Source organism: Ictalurus furcatus, chromosome 9 (genome assembly GCF_023375685.1).
Source record: "Ictalurus furcatus strain D&B chromosome 9, Billie_1.0, whole genome shotgun sequence".
In the NCBI taxonomy this organism is placed as follows: Eukaryota; Metazoa; Chordata; class Actinopteri; order Siluriformes; family Ictaluridae; genus Ictalurus; species Ictalurus furcatus.
The window spans coordinates 24,658,696-24,684,767 of NC_071263.1; the positions used below are offsets into that span (position 1 = coordinate 24,658,696).

Here is a 26,072-nt window from a genome sequence, read left to right on the forward strand (position 1 = left end):
CTAGCGTTAAAAACCATCAGGTGTGACTGATTAACTGACATGGTTTTAGGAAACATTATTGACCTATAAGGAAAATGGCAAGCCAAAAGGGACAAAAGTGTTCAGTATGGAACATGACCAATGGCAAAACATGGACAAACCTGACATAAAAGTATATCAAAGTAAATGTTACATGATAGTATATGCTTTTGTATTGTAAGTGAAATTGGAACCAAATTAATGCAATCAGTAATCAAAGAGGGAAGACTTTTTAACTTTAGATTTACTATATCCAAGTGAAGTTAGTGTATGTGCAAACTTTAGGCTTTTAACATACTTTGAACTTGGTAGTTAAAAGGCCACAGAAAAGCTGCAGGATCCATGACATCCAGTCAAAAAAATAAATAAATAAATAAAAAATAAAAAAAGAGAGAGAAAGAAAAAAAAACCCCTCAAACTAAAGCATCAAATGCAAAGTTTATTATGGCAACAAAGAGACACGTAATATAACTGAATAGATTTTAAGTGCTACAACTTTGATTAAAAAGTTGTTAATAAATTAACTAAATTTAAACTAAAAAATTAAGTTCATGGTAATAAAAGCAACAATTAAAATTTGTTGGCTTTAGTAATAGCATGCCAAAAGACGAGTTATATAGCCCAAAAATACTGAGTAAATCCAAATTAATTTCACAAGGAAAACTGCTTTATATTTACTAAGTATCTGAGCAAAAGTAATTGAGAAATGCTACATATCTGGGGGAAACCGGTTTATATTTACTGAATATCTTATGGAAATTGACTTATATTTACTGATTATCTGGGTGAAATTGATTTATATTCCCTAATTTGGTTGAAAATTATTTCAATTCACTAAATAAAAAAAAAATATATCTATAGTTCATTTGAGCACATTGTTGCTTAATTCAACACATTTACAATGCCATTCTTATATCTGTACCTTAATTAGTTGTTTAAATTGTCTTAACTGGCATCACATGACTTTAAATCTATTTAATGTCACTTATTTTTCTATTTCTAATCCAACCTATATCAGGCCTTCTTGGTGCCAAAGTTTACTTAAGATGGGTCAACAGATCACCATGCATAAAAATAACAAAAGGTAAACATTTATTTGTGCAACTTTCTCAACATGTTGACCCAACGTTTTTCAAGTGCAAAATGCCAACATAAAACAATAAAATAACAGTACAAGAACAAAATGCATTTATTCTTCCATTTGCCTTGCTTCTTCACTTAAAAAAATGGGATTCACTTGAACAATTACATTATGCATTTGTGCAAATTCAAATGCCTCAATTAAAACATGTCAAATCATCCCTGCATCCCTGGTGTACACAGTGGACTCACAAAGTACAAAAATAGTTGGCTGTGCCAATATTAAGTCAAAAACATGATGCCATTCCCCTCAAATCTGAACAACCACTTCACTGAAACTCAAGCATTTAACAAAACCTTGCAGGTAACCATGTGACAGTTGACAGTGCTGAAACAATTCCCTTTCATTCTGCAAAGGTCCATTTTCTTAAGCTAGGAGCTTATTCCTGAGGCTGTTCAGTTTTGGGGACAGCTTTGAACAATCCAGCTCAAGGAGCAATTTCTGGAAGACTTTGAACATATACCTGAGCTCCTTGGGATAGGCAAGATTCCCTGCATAGCTCAACCCAAGGAGAATGAAGCAGGCCCTTGGAAAGTTACCAAGAGCCGTCAGAAGTTTCATGCCCTCTACCACGATACCGATGTCATCAGGAACCTCTGACGTTGTTGTAGATTTTGATCCTTTGTACAGCAAGGTCCTGCGACACACTGTCTTCATCAGCATCCTGAAAGAACAAGAACATTGTGCATTTCAGACTGTACAGCCAAAGGATGAGGTCCTAATTAAACATCTCCCAAATTGCTTCCAAGCCTCTGGACAAGAAAACCTGAGGCTGACATAGCTGTTGCCTGTAATGCACCCCATTTACATCAGAGATTTATAAAGAGATCATTTACTTGTAAAAGCATATTTTCATGGCAAGTAAGTTAAAAAGGATGCAATCAGCTCACTAACAAAGCAAAACAATTCAGTGACACCAGAGATGATAGTCTGAACTGAGTTTCAGATGTAAATATTTGTAAATGAAATTTCTGAAATGAAATCAATCCATTGCTACTATACAAATTAGTTTCGCTATCTCTATGTGGCACTGTAAGCTCATTCCTAAATACACAGCAACTGGATCAACTCTGCTGCTTTGCTTATTTTAGAAGTTACCTCAGTCTCTGTAAAAGTGTCTCTCAGCTACTTTGTGAATAGCTCTTAGGAAGAAACTCTAAGCTAGGAACTTTTATGGCCAAATTATAAAGACATTAAATACAGCTGTTAGTAATGCATTTCTTGGGAGAAGGAGAATAAGTAAACTACTAATAACTTTTGAATTCTGCCTGTTGGTGAAATCAGACTGAGATGGCAAGCATTTAGGAACACCACCTATTTCTGCAGTAGTACTTAAATTCCTTAATAAAAAACAAATATATATAAAATGTACACACTTGCACAAAAGGACAACGATTACTTACAAGACTCGACAAAACTACAAAACTCAGTAGCTTACCAAGAATTATTGAGAGAAATATAGTATACAGAGAGACAAGAGACATATCACATTCATATTTTAACATGTACTTTAACTTACATCATACTCTTTTCAGAGTTGGTCTGTAGATTCCCCAAGGTACACCGTCAAACACCGAATGATAACATCTGTAGTCGTGTTGATGCTAGGATTGCTTGAAGCCTGAAATGACAACAATAAACATTATTCAAGTTCATGGTGTAAAAATCATCCACTGACCTTTAAAACTGCAATTTAACACTACGTGGTTAAACAATCCTCCAACAATTATCCTTAATGTGCTGTCTCAGGTACCAGTCTAATGAAACACTCTCATTTCTGAGGTTTCCACGGAACCAGCTGTGACTCCAGGAAGTCACTGGTCCGAGCAAAGAAATTGTGCATAGCCAATAAACTTTCAAAAAACCACAACATTTTACACCTTGTATGGATTAAGCAAACAAGACATATGTTCATCAGTGTGCTGGTAGGCAAATTTAGCTAACTTTGGACAGAGCCAGACTAGCTGTTTCCCCATTTCCAGTTTTTATGATAAGCTAGGCTGCTGGTTGTAGCTTCACATTTATAGAAAAAAGTGGTATCAATCTGAAAATCTAACTCTTGGAGAGAATGCTAATGAACGTATTACCCATAATGCTCACCTATTCCTTTAAGAAGCAAATATAAAGAGCTGAAAATCTAAAAGTGGCCACAGAGTGTATGTAAACTATTTTAAAAAGGAATGCAGTTATTTCACTCTTTTTGTAGAGAAAATCACAGGCTAACATTACTTCTGGTAGATTAAAGTAATAAGCAAATGATATTCCAGCAGTTTGACCACAAAATCCCTAAAATAAAACATTAGCAAACATAATACTCATTGAAGGATACCTTGAGTAGGATGGCCTGCAACCTCAACCCCATGATTCCACCCTTGGACTGGAAGAGTTTCAGAATCCTGAGGGTGTATTCATCCAGCTAGGGCATGAACTTTGATTCAAGGTGCACCATTGTGATTCTGTGAAACTCATCCAGGATCTCATAGATAAATAATGAAACCAGTGTACAAATTGTTCTTACAACATTTAACAGCGAGAATCAACGTAATTCTGACTCTGGAATTTGATCTTGAAAATATGATTTAGAAGATAGTTGACAGTAACATAACATACGTTTTGTATTGAAGAGCTAAATATGCAAAACCACCAGTGCAGTCCTTCACAATGGACTAGGAATATTTCTAATTTAACATTAGTAACTCACATGAGATGCCTCGAATAGAGCAGGCCATCTGGCTTTGATGTTCTCTATGCTCGGTTATAGGCTGACAATTTCGTTTCTTCTGTGTGCAAATGTTTGGGGCGTTTTTTTCTTTTATCAATTTGTTGCTGTCCCTCTTCCTTACTTCAGTAAACAACTGAATCTGCTCTTGTTCTTGACTTTCTTCATCCTCTCCTGCTGGATTGGGGGGGGGGGGTAGTTTACCTCTGCCTTTCTAGGTTTTTATTTTTTTTTTTTTATTTTTTTTTTTTACACTCTTTGCAGACTTCTGGTCTGCAGGGCTCTTGCGTTTGAGTGCATTGTATATCACCTCAGGAACACCGTAGCCTCGGAGTTTGGTGCGATAATTGGGCATCTTGTATTTTATGCTTTGTTGCCAGCAATAGCAACCTGAGAAGGAGCCAGGTTCTTTGAGAAAAGTGTATTTCTTGACAAGTGCCTCAGCAACGTCACTTATATGTGCACTTGATGGATAAGCTGTAAATGTCCATATAATTTCAGACAGCTTCTCAATTATGTCTATGACCTTTGAGGTAGTCAGAAGTGTTCCATTCTTCTTGTATTCTTCAGTGGCTCTTTCAAGGTATATCTCGGTTTCATATGCAAACTGTGGAATAGGGAACTGCTTTGGCCATGGCTGGCATCGTTCTGTGGTATTTCGCCTAGGCAGAATAATGGTGTCCTGTGAAGACGATGTTCCAGCAGATGACTCTGCATTTGATGCAGACTCACTCAGTTGACAGTTGACCAAAGGAACCGTCTAAAATTTCATCAAGAAGAAGCAAGTTAAGAAGAATCGGAGCAGTGTGAACAACCTTTATGGCGTCTTTGTGTTTAATTTGGTCACTTTTATGAAGAGTAAAGTAATCTTCAAATTCCAAGTCCAAATACTGGAGACTGAACTCATCAGAAATTCCAAACTCCTCCACAATTGTTTGAAGTTCCTCCACAGTGGGTGGGATTCCTGATGGAAGGACCAACTTCTCAATTCAGTCCTCAACTATTACTCAGAGCTTTGCCTCCATCTCTGCCAGCCAGACAAGACTGTGACAAGACAGAAGTTTATATACGAGATCAGATATACAGTGAATAATGTGAGGAAGATTCTGGAGTGTGCCACAAGATTAAAGCATTAAAAAAAAACATTTAAATTATCAATAAACTCATAATATTAATGGTAATTCAATTGGCCAATTAGAACTATATTTCCTTATTGTTTCCTCATTTCCTTAGTCTTTAAATGATAAATCAATAACTGAACTGATGTAAAATGTAGTTAAAATGGTTGAAGTCATTGTAATTAAAAATGACAATTATTTTTATAAAACTATTTAAATTCATCTTTTCATCATTCCTTTTAATCATTTGTCTGCCTTTCATATTCAATTAATTCAGTACAGAACTGCATTTAAATAACTTGGTAGCTTCTTAAACTGCACTTAAGCTAGTCGGACACACAGTTGATTAACTTCCATAAAATATGGCAAATCATAAAACCTGTGGGGTGCAACAATAATTATTAAAGCGTATTAAATATTTGTAGATCCTTTAAGGGTATGCTAATCACAGGAACACTGAAACGCATCATAATCAAATAAGAATGAGGCTAAGATTAAACCTCCCTTCTTCACTGGCTGAAACATTATCACGCAAATCATTTATATGAACAATAGAACAACATTGCATAGCATTTGGATCTATGCTACTGAGCATGACATGCTAACATAATATGTAACCAAATACAGTGTAAACATGTAACGGTAATCTCAAACAGACGGACTAATGCAGGGGTTCCCAAACTTTTCCAGGGCAAGGCCCCCCAAATGGCATTAACATTTGACTGAGGCCCCCCTTTTGCAAGATGTCTTTAAAACACATTAAAAATACAGACTTTTGAATATATCCCCCTTTTTTTAATAATTACATCTTTACATTACATTAGGAATTGATTGTGTGCGTGTGGTTGTCCGAGAGTGAGAATTTATTTTTCACACCAAATTATTGAGGCCCCCCGGGCACCCCCTGGCAGCCCCCACTTTGAAAACCACTGGACTAATGAATCCTCTCTCTGGCAGTCCGCACCATGCTCTACTGTGATTTACTGACCTCAGACCAGCTTTCACAAAGACAGTTCAGTGTAAATCCACTGTTTGAAAGCATTCTCCTACAAGGCGACAGAGAAAGACTGAAAAGGGCGGTTATACCATCTGAATCTCTTGCTGTGGCCTCACTGTACCGTGAACGGAGACATGAAACACAGGCTACGGAGCTGAGAGAACCTCGGTGAAACTGGGATTAACGTTAGCACAGCACCACACAAAACACAACAGACCGCCAATGAAAATGAAGCCAAATAAAAAAAATAAAAAAAAAAAAGAGGAAATAGTGCACTTTGTTCCAAAAGATAAAAAGACAAAACATTGACATTTCTCCCGAAAATTGGTAAAAATAGATTAGAGATGGGGCGTTAGGCTATACAGCCTACGGTATACACTTGGGGGAGAAGTCACATGAAATTGTGACAATTAGTCGACCACTTTTTCAGTCCTTGCTATGCTTTTAGTCGAATTAATGACAAGAAACTTCATTAGCCTATATAGCTTCATTTTAACTTACAGCGCAGTGAAGTTGTCATGTTTGGTTTGATAACTTGCAGTAGCTAACAATATTTAACTGCTACAACAACTTTGTTATAAATTGTTGGTTAATTAAACAGGTCTTACACCTTTGGGAAAACGGCAGTTGATGAAATGTGTAGCAGACGATGATCGAAGTCCATGTGGCAAAATGCCTTGAGCGGAAGTGGAAGGTAATTAAAACCAACGAGCTCCCAATGAGTAAACTTGATCAATTTTCTACATCCTTGATTTCCCTGATAAAATACAATTAAATTCTACTCAGTGATTCACAGCTAGTTATGTTCAAACAAAAATGAGTAAAATGCAATTAATAACTAACGACCATTTGTTTAATTCCACTCAATGTGATTCAAAACTGCACAAAGGCTTTTTGATTATGTATAGGTTACCATCATTTATTTACTAAATATTAATTAACCCCAGTCTCAGTTTACAGTGTACTTTTGAATTTGATGCCCGCAAGATGTCTCAAAAAAGTTGGGACGGGCAACAAAAGGCTGGAAAAGTAAGTGTTACTAAAACGAAACAGCTGGAGGTTAATTGGCAACAGGTCAGTAACATGACTGTATATATTATTAAAAAAATATATATATATATATATATATATATATCTCTTATAGAAGCAGAGTCTCTCAGAAGTAAAGATGGACAGAGGTTCCCTAATATGCAAAAAACTGAGTCTACAATTTGTGTTCAACGTAAAATTGTGACTCTCATCATCTAAATTACACAACATCATCAAAAGATTCAGACAATCTGGAGAAATCTCTGTGGGCAAGGGACAAGGGTGAAAATTAATATTGCATGCCTGTGATCTTTGGGCCTTCAGGCGGCACTGCATTAAAAACAGGCATGATTCTGTAATGGAAATCACTGCATGGGCTTAGAAACACCTCCAGAACTCGTTGTCTGTGGACACAGTTCACTATGCCATCCACAAAGGCTGGTTTGAAGCTCGATCATGCAAGGAAGAAACTATATGTGAACATGATCCAGAAACACTGCCGTCTTCTCTGGTCCAAAGCTCATTTAAAATGGACTGAAGAAACGTGGAAAACTGTTCTGTGGTCAGACAAACCCAAATTTGAGATTCGTTTTGGAAATCATGGACTCCGCATCCTCTAAACTAAAGCGGACTAAAGAGGAGAGGGACCATCCGGCTTTTTGTCAGCGCTCAGTACAAAAGCCTGCATCTCTGATGGTATGGGGGTGCATTAGTGCCTATGGAATGGGCAGCTTGCACATCTGGAAAGGCACCATCAATGCTGAAAGGTATATACAGGTTTTAGAGCTTCCATCCAGATTTCATCCCATCTTTACCTCTCAAAGATACTCTTTTTATACCCAATCATGTTACTGAGCTGTTGCCAATTAACCTAGTTAGTTGCAAAATGTTCCTCTAGCTGTTTCTTTTTAGTAACACTTACTTTTCTAACTTTTTGTTGCCCCATCCCAACTTTTTTGAGACATGTTGCGGCCATCAAATTCAAAATTACCTTATTTTTTCCTTAAAACGGTACAGTTCCTCAGTTTAAACATTTGATGCTTTCTATATTCTATGAATAACATGGATTTATGAGATTTGAAAATCACTGCATTCTGTTTAGTTACATTTTACACAGCGTCCCAACCTTTTTGGAATTGGGGTTGTACTAGGATGTATGTACTGCAGACATGCAGCTTGGTGAAGATCCAGGTGGCCTGTAGCTGTTCCAGGGCAGTGGGAATTAAAGGCAGAGGATACCGATATTTGTCTGTGCATTGATTAAGTCAAGTGGGTTGTCAACCGACGTTGTGAAGACATGAATCAAGCGACGTGTTGTGTCTACAAGCGCCACAAAGCGATCTGGCCTCTGAACCTTCCATTTAAATCACAGGCATAAAAAAAATAAATAAATAAATAAAAAAGGCAGGAACATGATTTCTACAGATGACAACTGGAAACCGTGTTTTTGTCCACGAAAAGCTTGCTGTTTTCCGTTCGTCAGCACACATAATCGATTTAACTTTCATCCGCACAAACTCGTTACGTGCTGAAGACGCTGGTAAAACAGTGTTATTACCCATGTGTGGCATTTCCCAAGTGGTGGGAGACGTTTAATGTTGGACAAATAACAAGCACGCATGCATGCCTGAGCCTCCTCTACCCACTCGTCAATGCCTACGCCGGATTTACCACTAAATTTTGGACACCGTCAGTCCCAAGGCACAAAGACAAACCATTCTGGCACCACCGCATCAGCATCAACTGGTCGGGGAGGGTCAGCCACTGCCATGGTGGCAAAAAAGAGGAGCGGGGCTAGGACCAGGTGACTTACCGAACATCTGTTCATGACACAACCGGTCGTTGTCTGCTCTTAATTGCGCCACTAATTCTCACAACTCCTGCATCTCCTCCTCCCTACTAACAACCACTACACTCACCACACAATGGAACAGGACAACAAAGAGTCCCCCGAAAGGTCAGACACACGCTGCTGTTTTGCTTCCGAAAAAAAGAACAAATCACAATCAATATTAAATCAGAATAATAAGAACGTCTCATCTACATGAATCCTTGCCTTACCAGGTAAATCCTGCCAACTACACCAAAAATGTGGCGATATTCCCAAGGTGAAGGGAGACATTTACCCTGCCGACCACACCAGAATGTGGTAATATTCCCAATTGGAGGGAGACATTTATCCCAAATTCAGTAAATCCAACACCACCACCCTGGGGGAGAACCAGGGAAATACTCCCAAACAAAAAGGCACACATAAGTTTCACCAATCAGGGCAAGGAACATGAGAGTGAGACATAAGTACGAATACAGAAAATTATATTTTATTATGACACTTCAGCATCATTTAAAACTTAACATGAAAATATAAAATCACTTTCCTATGAAGCACAATAAGGGTTTTAAAACTAAGAACTTCTCCAGGCCCAGGCTTGGCAGGGACAAGGCAGGCCAGCTACAACTCGGGAGGTCATCCAAACCCACTGCAAGTCACACCAAAAAAATAAATAAAATAAAAATCACACTACCTACACCATAAGTTAGTTGTTGTGTTGGCACACTGAGCACGCTGTGAAGCACACCACCGAATAAATGCAGCTAGCCTCCCCTGTCCCACCAAGACTCACTAGCTCCTGGAGAGAAAGAACACACCAGTTAACCCAAAAGTTACACAGACACTAAACAACAAAACACAGAAAGACAAATATTACAGACACTGTGGTATGGTAGCTATAACACCCAGGCCCACTGACACCACCACAAGAAATGGAGGCAGTTGACAACACCAAGCAGAACCAGAATTATGGTAAACAGTACAAATGACAATTATGGCCACTATAGCATGGAGACAGTAAGGCTTAACATACACCTTCTTAGTAGTAAAGTGGTTAGGTGGAACAAACCTGAAACAGGTTTGAGGCTAGGAAACACTAATTTTACCACTCTCAGACTACTCACTATCTTACTATATGTGGTTACAAAACATAAACCAGACATACATCCAAAACTAAAGTACAACAAAATACATAAAACCATGAAGCAAAACAGTACATACAGCAAAACAATAAATCAAACGGAGAACATGACCGTTAAACAAAAAACAGTTAATGCAAAACAATTGTTGAAGCAAAACAACCCCCGAAGCAAAACAGCAGCGGCGTCACATGTAGCGTCTTCGGCTAGGGGTTTGTCTTAGAGAAGACTTAGCTCAACTTCCCACTCTCACTATTAGATTGAACAAACACCAGACGTGAAATTGTATAATTACTCACAGGTACCGCGGCTCGACATACACACACATATTCAGCCACCGGATAAATGTTGCGATCACTTTATGTGATCTCCGGTGCCAACTCGCCCCAATGCACGCGCCACCAGCGCCACTCTAGGACTGAACGGAAGCGGGAAGCGGGAAGCGGGAAGCGGGAATGGCAGAGGAGCGAGAGACTCAGAATCACCCCGACACCTATCTGCTTACCAAAATAAGGGTCCTTAAATAATCGGGTAGCTCTCATCCTATTGGTCTGCCGAAACCATATCCCAAGCAGAACCAATAGGACAGCCAAATCACTTACCCTGCCACATATGTGTGTTGTTGTTGCTGTTACAGACAGTTGCAGCAGCTCCACTAAGATTACCGTGGGCTAAATCTCAAACAACACCCTACTATCTATATAAGTGCAATATATAGGGTGTGGAATAATGGCTTCCACGACTACCTAAGATGTACGTCTTTTTGAGACCAGGCCGATCACTGCCGGATCAGCCACGCACGATGTAAACGACGCATGCGCGCAATTTTCACGCATGCGCAGTAAGAGAGACAGTGACGTCACTTGAACAGTTGCGCGACCTGCATTCTGTTCAGACAGTCCTGTGTAAATAATGAACTTCTGATAGAAAGCAGTTAAACCGGTGGCTCTTGTTGTCATGGTAACCACTGGCCATAGCAACAAAACATAATGGCATAAAGTTGGTTTGACGTTGGACGGTCGATATTCGCGGATATGCGGAAATTAAGGGACCGTCTCTAAAGTTACATACGACATTGTTATACACGTTTCTAACTTCAATAGAATTTAAGGGAATGATGTACAAATCTCAAAGGTGTGCGTTATACCTGACACCTAGATGAACACTTTACAGTTGGATGTGTGATTGTTCATCATTCCCTTCAAATGCTATTGAGCTTTAAATTATGGTATATTTTGTGTATGAGCCCATGCAGTAGTAAAATACATGGCAAAATTTATATATGATTTAATAGTTTATTTTGTTAAATATCAAAAGTCTAAGAGGTGTGCATTATAGCTGACACCTAGATGAACACTTTACAGTTGGTTATATGACTGTAAGTCATTCCCTTCAAATGCTATTGAAGTTAGAAACGTGTTTAACAATCTCGTATCTAACTTTAGAGACGGTCCCTTAATTTCCGCATATCCGCGAATATCGAACGTCCAACATCAAACCAACTTTATTCCAGTACAAAACATGGCATCTCTGCTCCCAGAGTTACTGTTTGAGATCAGTGGTCAGGCACCTTCTCCTTCTAAAGATTTCGTTCAGCTCACTGTAACAAAAACACAGGTATGATAATTTACATGAGTAGCAATTTTATAATCTGTTTATAACAAGTTGTGTATAGAAATAGGTAAAGGAAGAGGTGGTAAAAGTCCAGTATAGCATACAAAGTTTCCACTGAAACACAACATACTTCGTAAGCATTCGCTTTTCGTGTGTGTGTGTGTTTGTTTGAAGGTAATATGGAGGTGGTGGAAGATTTCTCTGCATGTCAAGTTGCAAGGCATGTCGCCTGGAGAAATGAAACACAGTCATGAGGAGTTTCTAAATGATAACAGACTACAGCGTAAGATTCTGAACAACAGACAGACAGACAGACATTTTCTATACGACTTATCCTGCTGGGTCACGGAGAACCAGGAGCATCAGGCACAAGGAGGGATACACCCTGGAGGGGGTGCTAATCAATCACAGGACACACTCACATAAATACACACACACACACACACACACACACACTTTCAAACTTTGGTCATGCCAATCAGCCTATCGTGCATGTCTTTGGACTGGGGAGGAAACCGGAATACCTGGAGCACAGGGAGAACATGCAAACGCCACACACACAGGGCCGTGGCGGGAATTGAACCCCCAACCATCTAACCACTAAGCCAGACAGACATATAGAGAGATAAATAGATAGATAGATGGATAGATCTATCAGATACTTTATTGATGCTTTATGGGAACTTACAGACATCTAGCATTATTATATACCAGAACAGTTGGTATATCATAAAAATACATTTAAAATAGGCTAATTAATGAAGTATTATGAGTTATAAAAAATGCCCACTGTACAAATAATTAACTGTATATAACATGGCAGATAATAATGTAGGCCTCACACCACAAATATTAATTTCTTTAATCCTGTAAATTTGTTCCATTACACTATATTATATTTTTATATTATGTTCTATTATATTTTATCTTGTACTACTACTACTATTAATAATAATAATAATAATAATAATAATAATAATAATAATAATAGTAATATAAATGTTTCAGGAAGTTTGATTATACATTGTCAGTAAAATGGTATTCACATATAATTTACAGGGTTCAAACCTTTGTTACTGGGATGGGATCCTCAAGGGTACGTCTTTTGTACCTTTAGGTACAACACCAGGGGTGTCCAATCTTATCCGCAAAGGGCCGGTGTGGGTGCAGGTTTTCATTCCAATCAAGCAGGAGCCACTCCTAATTCCATCTGTTTAATCAGTTGAGCTTGGTTTTCAATAGACTCAGATGGGGCTTCTGCTTGGTTAGAACGAAAACCTGTGCCCACACCGGCCCTTTCCGGATGAGATTATGTAGATGAAACATCTTTATCAACTATTGTAAAACATTTAGATATCATGATATCTCTTTGATGTCACATTTACATTTTGAGGAGCAAAAATTTACCTTTATGGTATACAGTGTGTGTGTGTGTGTGTGTGTGTGTGTTTGTGCATTTAGGACAAGTTGGTTTGGTGTTTGGGTCACAGATCCTGGAGTACACACTTGGCCTCTGTGAAGGGAGGTTTGATTATCTGGAGCGTTTGCCTGATAATCTGCTGCTGTATTTTCTTTCCTATATGAGCTACCAGGATATCTGCCACCTCAGCCAGACCTCACACCGTTTCAAGAAGGTCAGAGCACCCAAACAATAGGGTTCTACTTAGTGTTCCTGGGGAAACATTGGCTATTGTTTCATACAAAACATTAGGGTTCATCTTAGTGATCTTGATAGAACATTAAGGGCCTGTCCCAAACATTATAATTTATGTCTAAATAGTGTTAGATTTCAAGGCTTCATCCCAAACTCAAAAATTCATGTTTATTTTTCCCAACAGGCATGCCAGCTAAATTTATGTCTTCTTAGTGGTTTACTGGAACATTAACTATTTTAAAGTTAAATCCCGAATGTTAGAACCAAAAGTTTTAAATCTTTATCCAAAATTGCAGAATTCATGTCTAGTTAGTGTCTAGTTTATTTCCGTCCTAAATGCCCCTACACATCCAAAGTTGCTTTCTTATTAGCTTAACACAAGGACATGAGTGGCAATAAATTTTGTTTCTTTGTGTCCAGCTGTGTGACTCTAATAAAGTATGGCAGCAGGCAGTGCGGCGTAGCAGTATTGATATCACACCCGAAATAGAGACGCTGGCCAAGAGGTTTGGCTGGAGGAAGATCTACATCACTTTCCATGATATTAAAGCCCAACTTGGTAGCGAGAAAGACATATCCATGGACATGGGTGAAGATGAGGACAAACATGAACCACATGAATCCCTTTAAACATGGCTCCTAGAAGCATTATGTAAATCTCTGTGATATTTTGCTTGTATTTTCTCATTTGTAAGTCGCTTTGGATAAAAGCGTCTGCTAAATGAATAAATGTAAATGTAAATTTATTGTTCTTATGTTTGCAGTGTTATCATTAATAAACTTTCCTGACACGCTTGTTCCCCAACTGGGTGTTTGTCGGATGTGGAACATCTATAATGTAATTAGAGATGATTGATTGTAATGCTCTAATAGTTTTTCTAAGTTGCTTACATACATTTCAGAAAACAGTGTCTCTGCTCCCAAGCATTCTAGCATATTTCTCAAAACTACACACACATTTATGTAAACCTTATATATATACTGTATGTGAGCAAAATAAAACTAGCAAACTAGTTTCAAAACCCTTGTGCCCTGTACAGAGGCTTAGACAGATGCAAATGCAGTACAGATTCTCTTAAATGAGGTCAGAATACACAAATACAAATTGGCAGGCAGAATCAGAATTAATAAGCAGGCTAAGGTCAAGTGATCTAAAAACAGGACAAACTGGGCAAAGACTAATAACAAGAATCAAAGAACAAGGCCAAACAAGGTCAACCCAGGTAAACAGACACAGGAAACAGGCTTGGTAATGTCGGGTACAGAGACAAAACTGACTTCATATACTTTGCAAGGTGTTGGTGAGTGAAAGTCTATTTTAAAGAGTGTGTGTGTGTGTGAGAGAGAGAGAGAGAGAGAGAGAGAGAGAGATTAGGAAAAGGTGTGCTTCATCAAAAATCCGGTGATTGTGAACGTGGCAGGTGTGAGTTCTGGGGAGTGTAGTCCAGGAAAGCCATGTTTGTAGGCTGTGATGTGTGTAGGGAAGTGGTGTTTGTTGACTAGGTTGTACCTTGGGCTGAGGTTTTTGCAGGTGTGGGGTTTCTGGTAGTGAGCCAGACTCAGTCTCCCAGTTGTTAGAGGGGTTGTGAGATCCCAGTTGTGAGATGGCCCAATCCAGTTCCCAGGAAATAGTGCCCACAGCGCAAGTGGGGGAAGCTGCTCCCTGCTTTCTCGGGGGTCATCTGCTTGGATGCTGGACAGTGTGTCCTTCTTGGTATTTTTGAACTCCTGTCTCAGAGGCATCTACCGCCACAAGGGCCTCAAAGGATCAGGTGCTTGATGATGGGAGCTGTGGTGAAAGCAATTTCGGCTGTGGAGTTCCATGCAAGAAGCTTGGGACTCCTGATCAGCGATGTTAAGGGGTGAGAGATGGATCTGAAGCCCCAGATGAAGTGCCAGTAAAAGTTAGCAAATCCAAAAAACCACTGCAAGTCGTTGATTGTCTGTGGCACGGGTCAACTGATGGCAGTAGCCATCTTGGAGTGGTCCATGGAGACTCCATAGGGGCTTATGATGTAGCCCGAGAATTAGAAGTTGCGCTGGTGAAAGTCGCACTTCTCCAACTTCACGTACAACTGGTACTGCAGGTGATGCTGGAGAACCTTGTGGATGTGGTGGACATGACCGTTGAAGGATGGGGAGTAGATCAAGATGTCATTGATGTGGGCAATGACATACTTGAGATAAGATAAGATAATACTTTATTAATCCCCAGTTGGAGAAATTTGGGTGTCACAGCAACAGCAAGACAGGTGAAGAAAATACAGATAATAAGGAGAAAAATACAGGTTTATTTAAAGTATGCAGTGGATGCAAATATATATAAAAAAAGACATTTGAAAATCTCTTGCTCGAGTAGTCTTATCACTTTTGCATGTTCTCAGGCCGTCGTCATACTTCAGGGTTTCTGATTATCATCATCCTCACTCAGTACTCTTCCAGACCCTTCTTTTCTCTTTTGGTAACATATCATTATTCAGCTACTTAGAGTCACTCAGTAGTCTTTATTAAAATTTGCATCTTAAATGTATATACAGTATAGTGTGTACAAAATCCAGAATATAATTATACTCACATATGTATTTACATAGACAGCATGTTAACAGTATGGCTGCAGAAATATTTTCCTGGTTTAGCCAATACTGTTTATAGCAGCAATGACAGAAAATTTGCCATTCTCTTTCTTCAGAAGTACCTCAACTACTAAAAATTTCACCTTCACGGGTCTCACACTAATCACTAACTACTGAAAGCCTACCTTTTCCCACCACTCTACACTTTGATATTAGTGGTGCTCTCATTTTCATTCATTAATAACACATACCACAACCACATTATGACATTCAGCTTATAATTATCTTTCTTAAATTCACATTTTAAGTCCATAGAATGTACAACACAATAAGATTAGTAATAAGATTAAGAAACCAAACTCCTAGAAATGGGTCGATGACCAACATCCTTAACCGTCAACTGCTCTTAATCATGAGTTGAATGAATTAGAAAAGCCAAATGGATCACATCAGGGAAAGCGGAATTGAAAATGCAAACTCAGCATCACTTATATGTGCACTTGATGGATAAGCTGTAAATGTGTATATAGTTTCAGACAGCTTCTCAATTATGTCTAACTTGACCTTTGAGGTAGTCAGAAGTGTTCCGTTCTTCTTGTATTCTTCAGTGGCTCTTTCAAAGTACATCCCAGTTTCATATGCAAACTGTGGAATAGGGAACTGCTTTGGCCATGGCTGGCATCGTTCTGTGGTATTTCGCCTAGGCAGAATAATGGTGTCCTGTGAAGACGATGTTCCAGCAGATGACTCTGCATTTGATGCAGACTCACTCAGTTGACTTTTGACCAAAGGACCTTTGATCCAAACTTTCATCAAGAGGAAGCAAGTTAAGAAGAATCGGGGCAGTGTGAACAACCTTTACGGTGTCTTTGTGTTTAATTTGGTCACTTTTATGAAGAGTAAAGTAATCTTCAAATTCTGAGTCCAAATACTGGAGACTGAACTCATCAGAAATTCCAAAGGTCTCCTCCACAACAGTGTGAAGTTCCTCCACAGTGGATGGGATTCCTGATGGAAGGACCAACTTCTCAATTCGGTCATCAACTATTACTCAGAGCTTTGCCTCCATCTCTGCCAGCTGGACAAGACTGTGAATAGACAGAAGTTTATATACAAGATCAGATATACAGTGAATAATGTGAGGAAGATTCTGGAGTGTGCCACAAGATTAAAGCATTAAAAAACATTTAAATTATCAATAAACTCAAAATATTAATGGTAATTCAATTGGCCAATTAGAACTATATTTCCTTATTCTTTCCTTATTTCCTTAGTCTTTAAATGATAAATCAATAACTGAACTGATGTAAAATGTAGTTAAAATTGTTGAAGTCATTGTAATTAAAAATGACAATTATTTTTATAAAACTATTTAAATTAATCTTTTTATCATTCCTTTTAATCATTTGTCTGCCTTTCATATTCAATTAATTCAGTACAGAACTGCATTTAAATAACTTAGTAGCTTCTTAAACTGCATTTAAACTAGTCGGACACACAGTTGATTAACTTCCATAAAATATGGCGAATCATAAAACCTGTGGCGTGCAACAATAATTATTAAAGCGTATTAAATATTTGTAGATCCTTTAAGGGTATGCTAGTAGCAGGAACACTGAAACGCGTCGTAAACAAATAAGAATGAGGCTAAGAGTAAACCTCCCTTCTTCACTGGCTGAAACATTATCACACAAATCATTTATATGGACAACAGAACAATATTGCGTAGCATTTGGATCTAGGCTACTGAGCATGACATGCTAACATAATATGTAATTAAATACAGTGTAAACATGTAACGGTAATCTCAAACAGACGAACTAATGAAGCCTCTCTCTGGCAGTCCGCACCATGCTCTACTGTAATTTACTGACCTCAGACCAACTTCCACAAACACAGTTCAGTGTAAATCCACTGTTTGAAAGCATTCTCCTACAAGGCGACAGAGAAAGACTGAAAAGGGCGGTTATACCATCTGAATCTCTTGCTGTGGCCTCATTGTACCATGAATGGAGACATGAAGCGTAAGCTACGGAGCTGAGAGAACCTCAGTGAAACTGGGATTAACATTAGCACAGCACCACACAAAACACAACAACAGACCGCCGATGAAAATAAAGCCAAATAAAAAAGAGGAAATAGCGCACTTTGTTCCAAAAGATAAAAAGACACAAAACATTCTGACCTTTCTCCCGAAAATTGGTAAAAATAGATAAGAGATGGGGGCATTAGGCTATACAGCCTACGGTGTAAGACTTGGGGGAGAAGTCACATGAAATTGTGACATTTAGTCGACCATTAATTAACGACCATTTGTTTAATTCCACTCAATGTGATTCAAAACTGCATAAAGTCTTTTTTATTATGTATAGGTTACTATCATTTATTTAATAAATATTAATTAAACCCAGTCTCAGTTTTTACAGTGTACTTTTGAATTTGATGGCTGCAAGACATCTCAAAAAAGTTGAGACAGGGAAACAAAAGGCTGGAAAAGTAAGTGTTACTAAAAAGAAACACCTGGAGGTTAATTGGCAACAGGTCAGTAACATGATTATGTATGAAAAAAAAGAAGAAGAGTATCTTAGAGGCAGAGTCTCTCAGAATAAAGATGGGCAGAGGTTCACTAATCTGCAAAAAACTGAGTCTACAATTTGTGGAACAATTTCAGAATAATGTTCCTCAACGTAAAATTGTTTAGACTATGAATATCTCATCATCTACATTACACAATATCATCAAAAGATTCAGACAATCTGGAGAAATCTCTGTGGGCAAGGAACAAGGGTGAAAATTAATATTGCATGCCTGTTGCCTTCAGGTGGCACTGCATTAAAAACAGGCATGATTCTGTAATGGAAATCACTGCATGGGCTTAGAAACACCTCCAGAACTCATTCTCTGTGAACACAGTTCACCATGCCATCCACAAAGGCTGGTTAAAGCTTGATCATGCAAGGAAGAAACCATATGTAAACATGATCCAGAAACACCGCCATCTTCTCTGGGCCAAAGCTCATTTAAAATGGACTGAAGAAAAGTGGAAAACTGTTCTGTGGTCAGACAAATCCAAATTTGAAATTCGTTTTGGAAATCATGGACTCCGCGTCCTCTAAACTAAAGCGGACTAAAGAGGAGAGGGACCATCCGGCTTTTATCAGCGCTCAGTTCAAAAGCCTGCATCTCTGATGGTATGGGGGTGCATTAGTGCCTATGGAATGGGCAGCTTGCACATCTGGAAAGGCACCATCAATGCTGAAAGGTATATACACGTTTTAGAGCTTCCATCCAGATTTCATCCCATCTTTACCTCTCTAAGATACTCTTTTTATACCCAGTCATGTTACTGACCTGTTGCCAATTAACCTCATTAGTTGCAAAATGTTCCTCTAGCTGTTTCTTTTTTAGTAACGCTTACTTTTTGTTGCCCCCGTCCCAACTTTTTTGAGACATGTTGCGGCCATCAAATTCAAAATTACCTTATTTTTTCCTTAAAATGGTACAGTCCCTCAGTTTAAACATTTGATGCTTTCTATATTCTACGAATAACATGGATTTATGAGATTTGCAAATCACTGCATTCTGTTTAGTTACATTTTACACAGCGTCCCAACCTTTTTGGAATTGGGTTTGTACTAGGATGTATGTACTGCAGACATGCAGCTTGGTGGAGATCCAGGTGGCCTGTAGCTGTTCCAGGGCAGTGGGAATTAAAGGCAGAAGATACCGATATTTGTCTGTGCATTGATTAAGTCAAGTGGGTTGTCAACCGACGTTGTGAAGACACGAATCAAGCGATGTGTTGTGTCTACAAGCACCACAAAGCGATCTGGCCTCTGAACCTTCCATTTCATCACAGACATAAAAAATAAAAATAAAAAGGCAGAAACATGATTTCGACAGATGACAACTGGAAACCGTGTTTTTGTCCACGCAAAGCTCGCTGTTTTCCGTTCGTCAGCACACATATCGATTTAACTTTCATCCGCACAAACTCGTTATGTGTTGAAGACGCTGGTAAACAGTGTCATTACCTATGTGCGTTGTTGCTGTTACAGACAGTTGCAGCAGCTCCACTAAGTGAAGTGGGCTAAATCTCAAACAACACCCTACTATCTATATAAGTGCAATATATAGGGCGCGGAATAATGGCTTCCACGATTACCTAGGATGTACGTCTAATGCGTAGTGTTTTTGAGACAAGGCCGATCACTACCGGATCAGCCGCGCATGATGTAAACGACGCATGCGCGCAATTTTCGCGCATGCGCAGTAAGAGAGACAGTGACGTCCCTTGAACAGCTGAGCGACCTGCATTCTGTTCCAAAACAGTCCTGTGTAAATAAAGAACTTCTGATAGCAAGCAGTTAAACCGGTGGCTCTGCCTGTCATGGTAACCACTGGCCATAGCAACAAAACATACTGGCATAAAATTGGTTTGACGTTGGATGGTCGATATTCGCGGATATGCGGAAATTAAGGGACCGTCTCTAAAGTTACATACGACATTGTTATACACGTTTCTAACTTCAATAGCATTTGAAGGGAATGATGTACAGTCACACAACCAACTGGAAAGTGTTCATCTAGGTGTCAGCTATAATGCACACCTCTTAGATTTTTGATATTTAACAAAGTAAGCTATTAATTCATATGTAAATTAGATATGTATTTCACTATAGAATGGGGTCATACACAAAATAGCCATAATTTAAAGCTCAGTAGCATTTGAAGGGAATGATGTACAGTCACACAACCAACTGTAAAGTGTTCGACTAGGTGTCAGGTATGACGCACACCTTTTAGATTTTTGATATTTAACCCTACAATGCATAAACCAAAAAAAAACCTTCACGAATGCATAAAGGGGGTCAAAATGACCCAAACTGGATTGGTTTTCTTCAATACATGGCAATATTTACATATGATTTAATAGCTTATTTTGTTAAATATCAAAAATCTAAAAGGTGTGCGTCATACCTGACACCTAGATGAATATTTTCCAGTTGTTTGTTTCACTGTACATCATTCCTTTCAAATGCTATTGAGCTTTAAATTATGGTATATTTTGTGTATGAGCCCATGCAGTAATACATATTTTATATATGATTTAATAGTTTATTTTGTTAAATGTCAAAAATCTAAGAGGTGTGCATTATAGCTGACACCTAGATGAACACTTTACAGTTGGTTATATGACTGTAAGTCATTCCCTTCAAATGCTATTGAAGTTAGAAACGTGTTTAACAATCTCGTATCTAACTTTAGAGACGGTCCCTTAATTTCCGCATATCCGCGAATATCGACCGTCCAACGTCAAACCAATTTTATTCCAGTACAAAACATGGCGTCTATGCTCCCAGAGTTACTGTTTGAGATCAGTGGTCAGGCACCTTCTCCTTCTAAAGATTTCGTTCAGCTCACTGTAACAAAAACACAGGTATGATAATTTACATGAGTAGCAATTTTATAATCTGTTTATAACAAGTTGTGTATAGAAATAGGTAAAGGAAGAGGTGGTAAAAGTCCAGTATAGCATACAAAGTTTCCACTGAAACACAACGTACTTCGTAAGCATTCGCTTTTCATTTGTGTGTATGTGTGTGTGTGTGTGTGTGTGTGTGTGTGTGTTTGTTTGAAGGTAATATGGAGGTGGTGGAAGATTTCTCTGCATGTCAAGTTGCAAGGCATGTCGCCCGGAGAAATGAAACACAGTCATGAGGAGTTTCTAAATGATAACAGACTACAGCGTAAGATTCTGAACAACAGACAGACAGACAGACATTTTCTATACGACTTATCCTGCTGGGTCACGGAGAACCAGGAGCATCAGGCACAAGGAGGGATACACCCTGGAGGGGGTGCTAATCAATCACAGGACACACTCACATAAATTTACACACACACACACACACACACACACACACACACACTTTCACACTTTGGACATGCCAATCAGCCTATCGTGCATGTCTTTGGACTGGGGAGGAAACCGGAATACCTGGAGCATGGGGAGAACACGCAAACGCCATACACACAGGGCTGCGGCGGGAATTGAACCCCCAACCATCTAACCACTAAGCCAGACAGACATATAGAGAGATAAATAGATAGATAGACAGATAGATCTATCAGATACTTTACTGATGCTTTAAGGGAACTTACAGACATCTAGCATTATTATATACCAGAACAGTTGGTATATCATAAAAATACATTTAAAATAGGCTAATTAATGAAGTATTATGAGTTATAAAAAAAAACGACAGCAATAACAATGCATACATGCCCACTGTACAAATAATTAACTGTATATAACATGGCAGATAATAATGTAGGCCTCACACCACAAATATTAATTTCTTTAATCCTGTAGATTTGTTCCATTATACTATATTATATTTTTATATTATGTTCTATTATATTTTATCTTGTACTACTACTACTACTACTACTATTAATAATAATAATAACGATAATAATAATAATAATAATATAAATGTTTCAGGAAGTTTGATTATACATTGTCAGTAAAATGGTATTCACATATAATATACAGGGTTCAAACCTTTGTTACAGGGATGGGATCCTCAAGAGTACGTCTTTTGTACCTTTAGGTACAACACCAGGGGTGTCCAATCTTATCCGCAAAGGGCCGGTGTGGGTGCAGGTTTTCATTCCAATCAAGCAGGAGCCACTCCTAATTCCATCTATTTAATCAGTTGAGCTTGGTTTTCAATAGACTCAGATGGGGCTTCTGCTTGGTTAGAATGAAAACCTGTGCCCACACCGGCCCTTTCCGGATGAGATTATGTAGATGAAACATCTTTATCGACTATTGTAAAACCTTTAGATATCATGATATCTCTTTGATGTCACATTTACATTTTGAGGAGCAAAAATTTACCTTTATGGTATACAGTATGTGTGTGTGTGTGTGTGTGTGTGTTTGTGCATTTAGGACAAGTTGGTTTGGTGTTTGGGTCACAGATCCTGGAGTACACACTTGGCCTCTGTGAAGGGAGGTTTGATTATCTGGAGCGTTTGCCTGATAATCTGCTGCTGTATTTTCTTTCCTATATGAGCTACCAGGATATCTGCCACCTCAGCCAGACCTCACACCGTTTCAAGAAGGTCAGAGCACCCAAACAATAGGGTTCTACTTAGTGTTCCTGGGGAAACATTGGCTATTGTTTCATGCAAAACATTAGGGTTCATCTTAGTGATCTTGATAGAACATTAAGGGCCTGTCCCAAACATTATAATTTATGTCTAAATAGTGTTAGATTTCAAGGCTTCATCCCAAACTCAAAAATTCATGTTTATTTTTCCCAACAGGCATGCCAGCTAAATTTATGTCTTCTTAGTGGTTTACTGGTACATTAACTATTTTAAAGTTAAATCCCGAATGTTAGAACCAAAAGTTTTAAATCTTTATCCAAAATTGCAGAATTCATGTCTAGTTTTTGTCTAGCTTATTTCTGTCCTAAATGCCCCTACACATCCAAAGTTGCTTTCTTATTAGCTTAACACAAGGACATGAGTGGCAATAAATTTTGTCTCTTTGTGTCCAGCTGTGTGACTCCAATAAAGTATGGCAGCAGGCAGTGCGGCGTAGCAGTATTGATATCACACCCGAAATAGAGACGCTGGCCAAGAGGTTTGGCTGGAGGAAGATCTACATCACTTTCCATGATATTAAAGCCCAACTTGGTAGCGAGAAAGACATATCCATGGACATGGGTGAAGATGAGGACAAACATGAACCACATGAATCCCTTTAAACATGGCTCCTAAAAGCATTATGTAAATCTCTGTGATAATTGCTTGTATTTTCTCATTTGTAAGTCGCTTTGGATAAGATTGTCTGCTAAATGAATGAATGTAAATGTAAATTTATTGTTCTTATGTTTGCAGTGTTATCATTAATAAACTTTCCTGACACGCTTGTTCCCCAACTGGGTGTTTGTCGGATGTGGAACATCTATAATGTAATTAGAGATGATTGATTGTAATGCTCTAATAGTTTTTCTAAGTTGCTTACATACATTTCAGAAAACAGTGTCTCTGATCCCAAGCATTCTAGCATATTTCTCAAAACTACACACACATTTATGTAAACCTTATATATATATACTGTATGTGAGCAAAATAAACCACGAGAGTGGTGACAATAAGTGATATCCTCATCCTGCAAATAATGATTTTCATGTAAGGATTTTCCCCTCAAATACCAGGAATGGTGTATTTTAACCAGTGTTTTGCTTGTTAGATAAAACTCAAAGATTGATTTGTGCTCAGTCTGAGTACATAATGTATATCTAGGTGTATGTGGTACGTACCTTATTTTGTATGTTTCTTCAATCTTGAATTCTATAGACTGAAAGCTGTCACAGGTTTCCTATCTCTATATGTAACTGTGTTGTGGCTTTGATCAACTGCTGCTCACACACATGATCGCAAATAAAAAATTTAATAGGAATTGCATCATTTTAACATGAGATGATTCTACACTTTGGTGGACATGACCCTTAAGGATCCATGTTTTTTTCTTGTCATGTATCATTGAATGACGTGAATAGCAAGGGAATAAAAGAAGGACAGGTTTAGTCCAGAATCAAAGATATTCGAAAAAGGAAACAACTCCATATAAAACTGTGCAGTATAAAGAGTATACAACTAGTGTATCTGTAGTTTTCTTCCTGATTCATTTTTTTATTCAGAAATGTCCCATTGTAAACCTTTCTATTTCTGATTGTGTTCATATAGTTATTAGCCTATACAGATGATCACTTGATCACTTGATTGGATGAGTTTAATGATTAAACCCATCCAATCAAGTGATCATCACATTAGGTTGGGTTATTGAGGTTAGATTAAACTTTAATCTAACCTCAATAACCCAACCTAATGTGAGTGGACAGTTCAGGAATAAAAATCTCTATCACTGTAAAATAGCCATAATATTACTGCATGTGTTTCAGTGATGAGCATAATGTTTAAATATTTAGACACAGTACAGTATCTGTCTAAAATGTATGTAAAGTATGTAAAAAGATACAGTTAATTAAATCTATCGGTGATGAGCTCGGACATTCAGGTGCAGAACAAAGTAGAATCGCTGCTCCTATGCATCGAAAGAAGCCAGTTAAGGTGGTTGAGGAATCTGGTTAGGATGCCTCTTGGACACCTCCCTAGGGAAGAATTTTGATCATGCCCACTATATCAGATGGAGAGATTATGTCTCTTGTCTGGTGGAGGTGGGCATCTCTGCTTAGACTGCTTCCCCCGCAACCCAGACCAGAATGAGAATGAGAAAAGCCAAAAGGTTCACATCAGGGAAAGCTGAATTGAACTCAATACACATCAACAATATATATTATCTTTCTGCATAATTATATTAACACCATTAATTTAAAGTTGAGAAAGGTAAATGATAGTATTTTCATTTTTTTTCTGTGCATCACAGCAGTATAGTCAGACTGTAAGCATTGTATAACATAAATATCACATTGAAAATCAAGTCATGTAGCTGAGTTAGAGCTGTTTTTCTCACACCTAAAGAAAAGCATCAGTACGTAATATCATTGCCATTATTGCAGTTTTCTTGTTACTTTCTTGCTCCATAAATGTGTAATCCCTCAGTTTTCCTCAAAGGCACAGAGAACTCAACACTTAGATCATGTCATGCATTGTAAAAATCGTGCCTGGAACTTTGGAGTACGTTTTGTGAATGGACAGTACTACAGTTACATAATCTAGGCATTTTATGAAGATGCAACAAGTTGTCCCCAAAGTGCTGTCCACTCCAGGACTTTGAACAACTAACAAATCAGTAGCACTGAATGAGGAGAGTCAGGATAACTAATCCAAATTATCACGACAGTTTCTAGGATGTATACTTGGGCAAGTTATCTGTGACTTGAGCATTAGATTTCCATCCACCTGGACCTGTCATCATCAACTTTAAAGTTGTGTTCTCCACGCTTAATTCTGGCTGATCCCACCCCTCTCCACTCTTGAAGAATAATGACACAATCTCCACTGAAGACTTGTACACAGTGACTCACGAAGACCTTGTTCATGATCTCTTACTCAACTGAGGCAACAGATGGAATTTCAGAGTGATTTCTACTACAGCAGGTCCACAAAGTCATAAGACTTCTTCCAGAGAAGCAGACTCAATGCCACTGAGTCAAAGGACTCTTTTTTTCTCAGAGCTTCCACTGATGCAAGAGC

General features: G+C 38.3%; 3 protein-coding genes and 1 long non-coding RNA gene across 9 annotated transcripts in view; 2 read left to right on the plus strand and 2 right to left on the minus strand.

Moving 5' to 3' along the window:
- LOC128612296 (digestive cysteine proteinase 2) overlaps positions 1-11,030 on the minus strand; it is a 36,614-nt gene extending 25,584 nt beyond the window's left edge. Inside the window, exons 1-5 of one of the 6 annotated variants that reach the window (XR_008386729.1) lie at positions 10,595-11,025; positions 8,149-10,244; positions 3,489-4,922; positions 2,679-2,780; positions 1,623-1,823 (exon numbers count right to left, since the gene is read on the minus strand). The gene's annotated coding sequence lies outside the window, so the exon portion shown is untranslated. The other 5 variants (XM_053632321.1, XM_053632320.1, XR_008386728.1 and 2 more) reach the window with 5 other exon arrangements.
- A 19-nt stretch (positions 11,031-11,049) lies between these two features.
- LOC128612294 (F-box only protein 36-like) lies at positions 11,050-14,065 on the plus strand. Its single transcript, XM_053632316.1, has 4 exons — positions 11,050-11,609; positions 11,781-11,889; positions 13,068-13,240; positions 13,681-14,065. The coding sequence occupies exons 1-4, from the start codon at positions 11,514-11,516 to the stop codon at positions 13,888-13,890; spliced, it is 588 nt and encodes a 195-aa protein (XP_053488291.1). The 5' UTR covers positions 11,050-11,513; the 3' UTR covers positions 13,891-14,065.
- Positions 14,066-15,437: 1,372 nt separating this feature from the next.
- Positions 15,438-20,591, minus strand: LOC128612299 (uncharacterized). The gene is made up of 3 exons (XR_008386730.1): positions 19,868-20,591; positions 17,708-19,675; positions 15,438-16,921 (listed from the first exon to the last, which is right to left on the minus strand). It is a non-coding gene; the product is annotated as an uncharacterized LOC128612299 (long non-coding RNA).
- Positions 20,592-21,019: 428 nt separating this feature from the next.
- Positions 21,020-23,791, plus strand: LOC128612295 (F-box only protein 36-like). Its single transcript, XM_053632317.1, has 4 exons — positions 21,020-21,273; positions 21,475-21,583; positions 22,795-22,967; positions 23,408-23,791. Exons 1-4 carry the CDS (start codon positions 21,178-21,180, stop codon positions 23,615-23,617), a joined length of 588 nt encoding a protein of 195 aa, XP_053488292.1. The 5' UTR covers positions 21,020-21,177; the 3' UTR covers positions 23,618-23,791.
- Positions 23,792-26,072: the final 2,281 nt, after the last annotated feature.

Excerpts from the sequence above, each read along its gene's own strand:
- LOC128612294 (XM_053632316.1), top strand. The coding sequence starts at position 11,514 with ATGGCATCTCTGCTCCCAGAGTTACTGTTTGAGATCAGTGGTCAGGCA. Across the intron at positions 11,610-11,780 it reads TCACTGTAACAAAAACACAG|GTAATATGGAGGTGGTGGAA; the intron begins GTATGATAATTT and ends GTTTGTTTGAAG. Across the intron at positions 13,241-13,680 it reads CCTCACACCGTTTCAAGAAG|CTGTGTGACTCTAATAAAGT; the intron begins GTCAGAGCACCC and ends CTTTGTGTCCAG.
- LOC128612295 (XM_053632317.1), top strand. The coding sequence starts at position 21,178 with ATGGCGTCTATGCTCCCAGAGTTACTGTTTGAGATCAGTGGTCAGGCA. Across the intron at positions 21,274-21,474 it reads TCACTGTAACAAAAACACAG|GTAATATGGAGGTGGTGGAA; the intron begins GTATGATAATTT and ends GTTTGTTTGAAG. Across the intron at positions 21,584-22,794 it reads AAATGATAACAGACTACAGC|GACAAGTTGGTTTGGTGTTT; the intron begins GTAAGATTCTGA and ends TTGTGCATTTAG.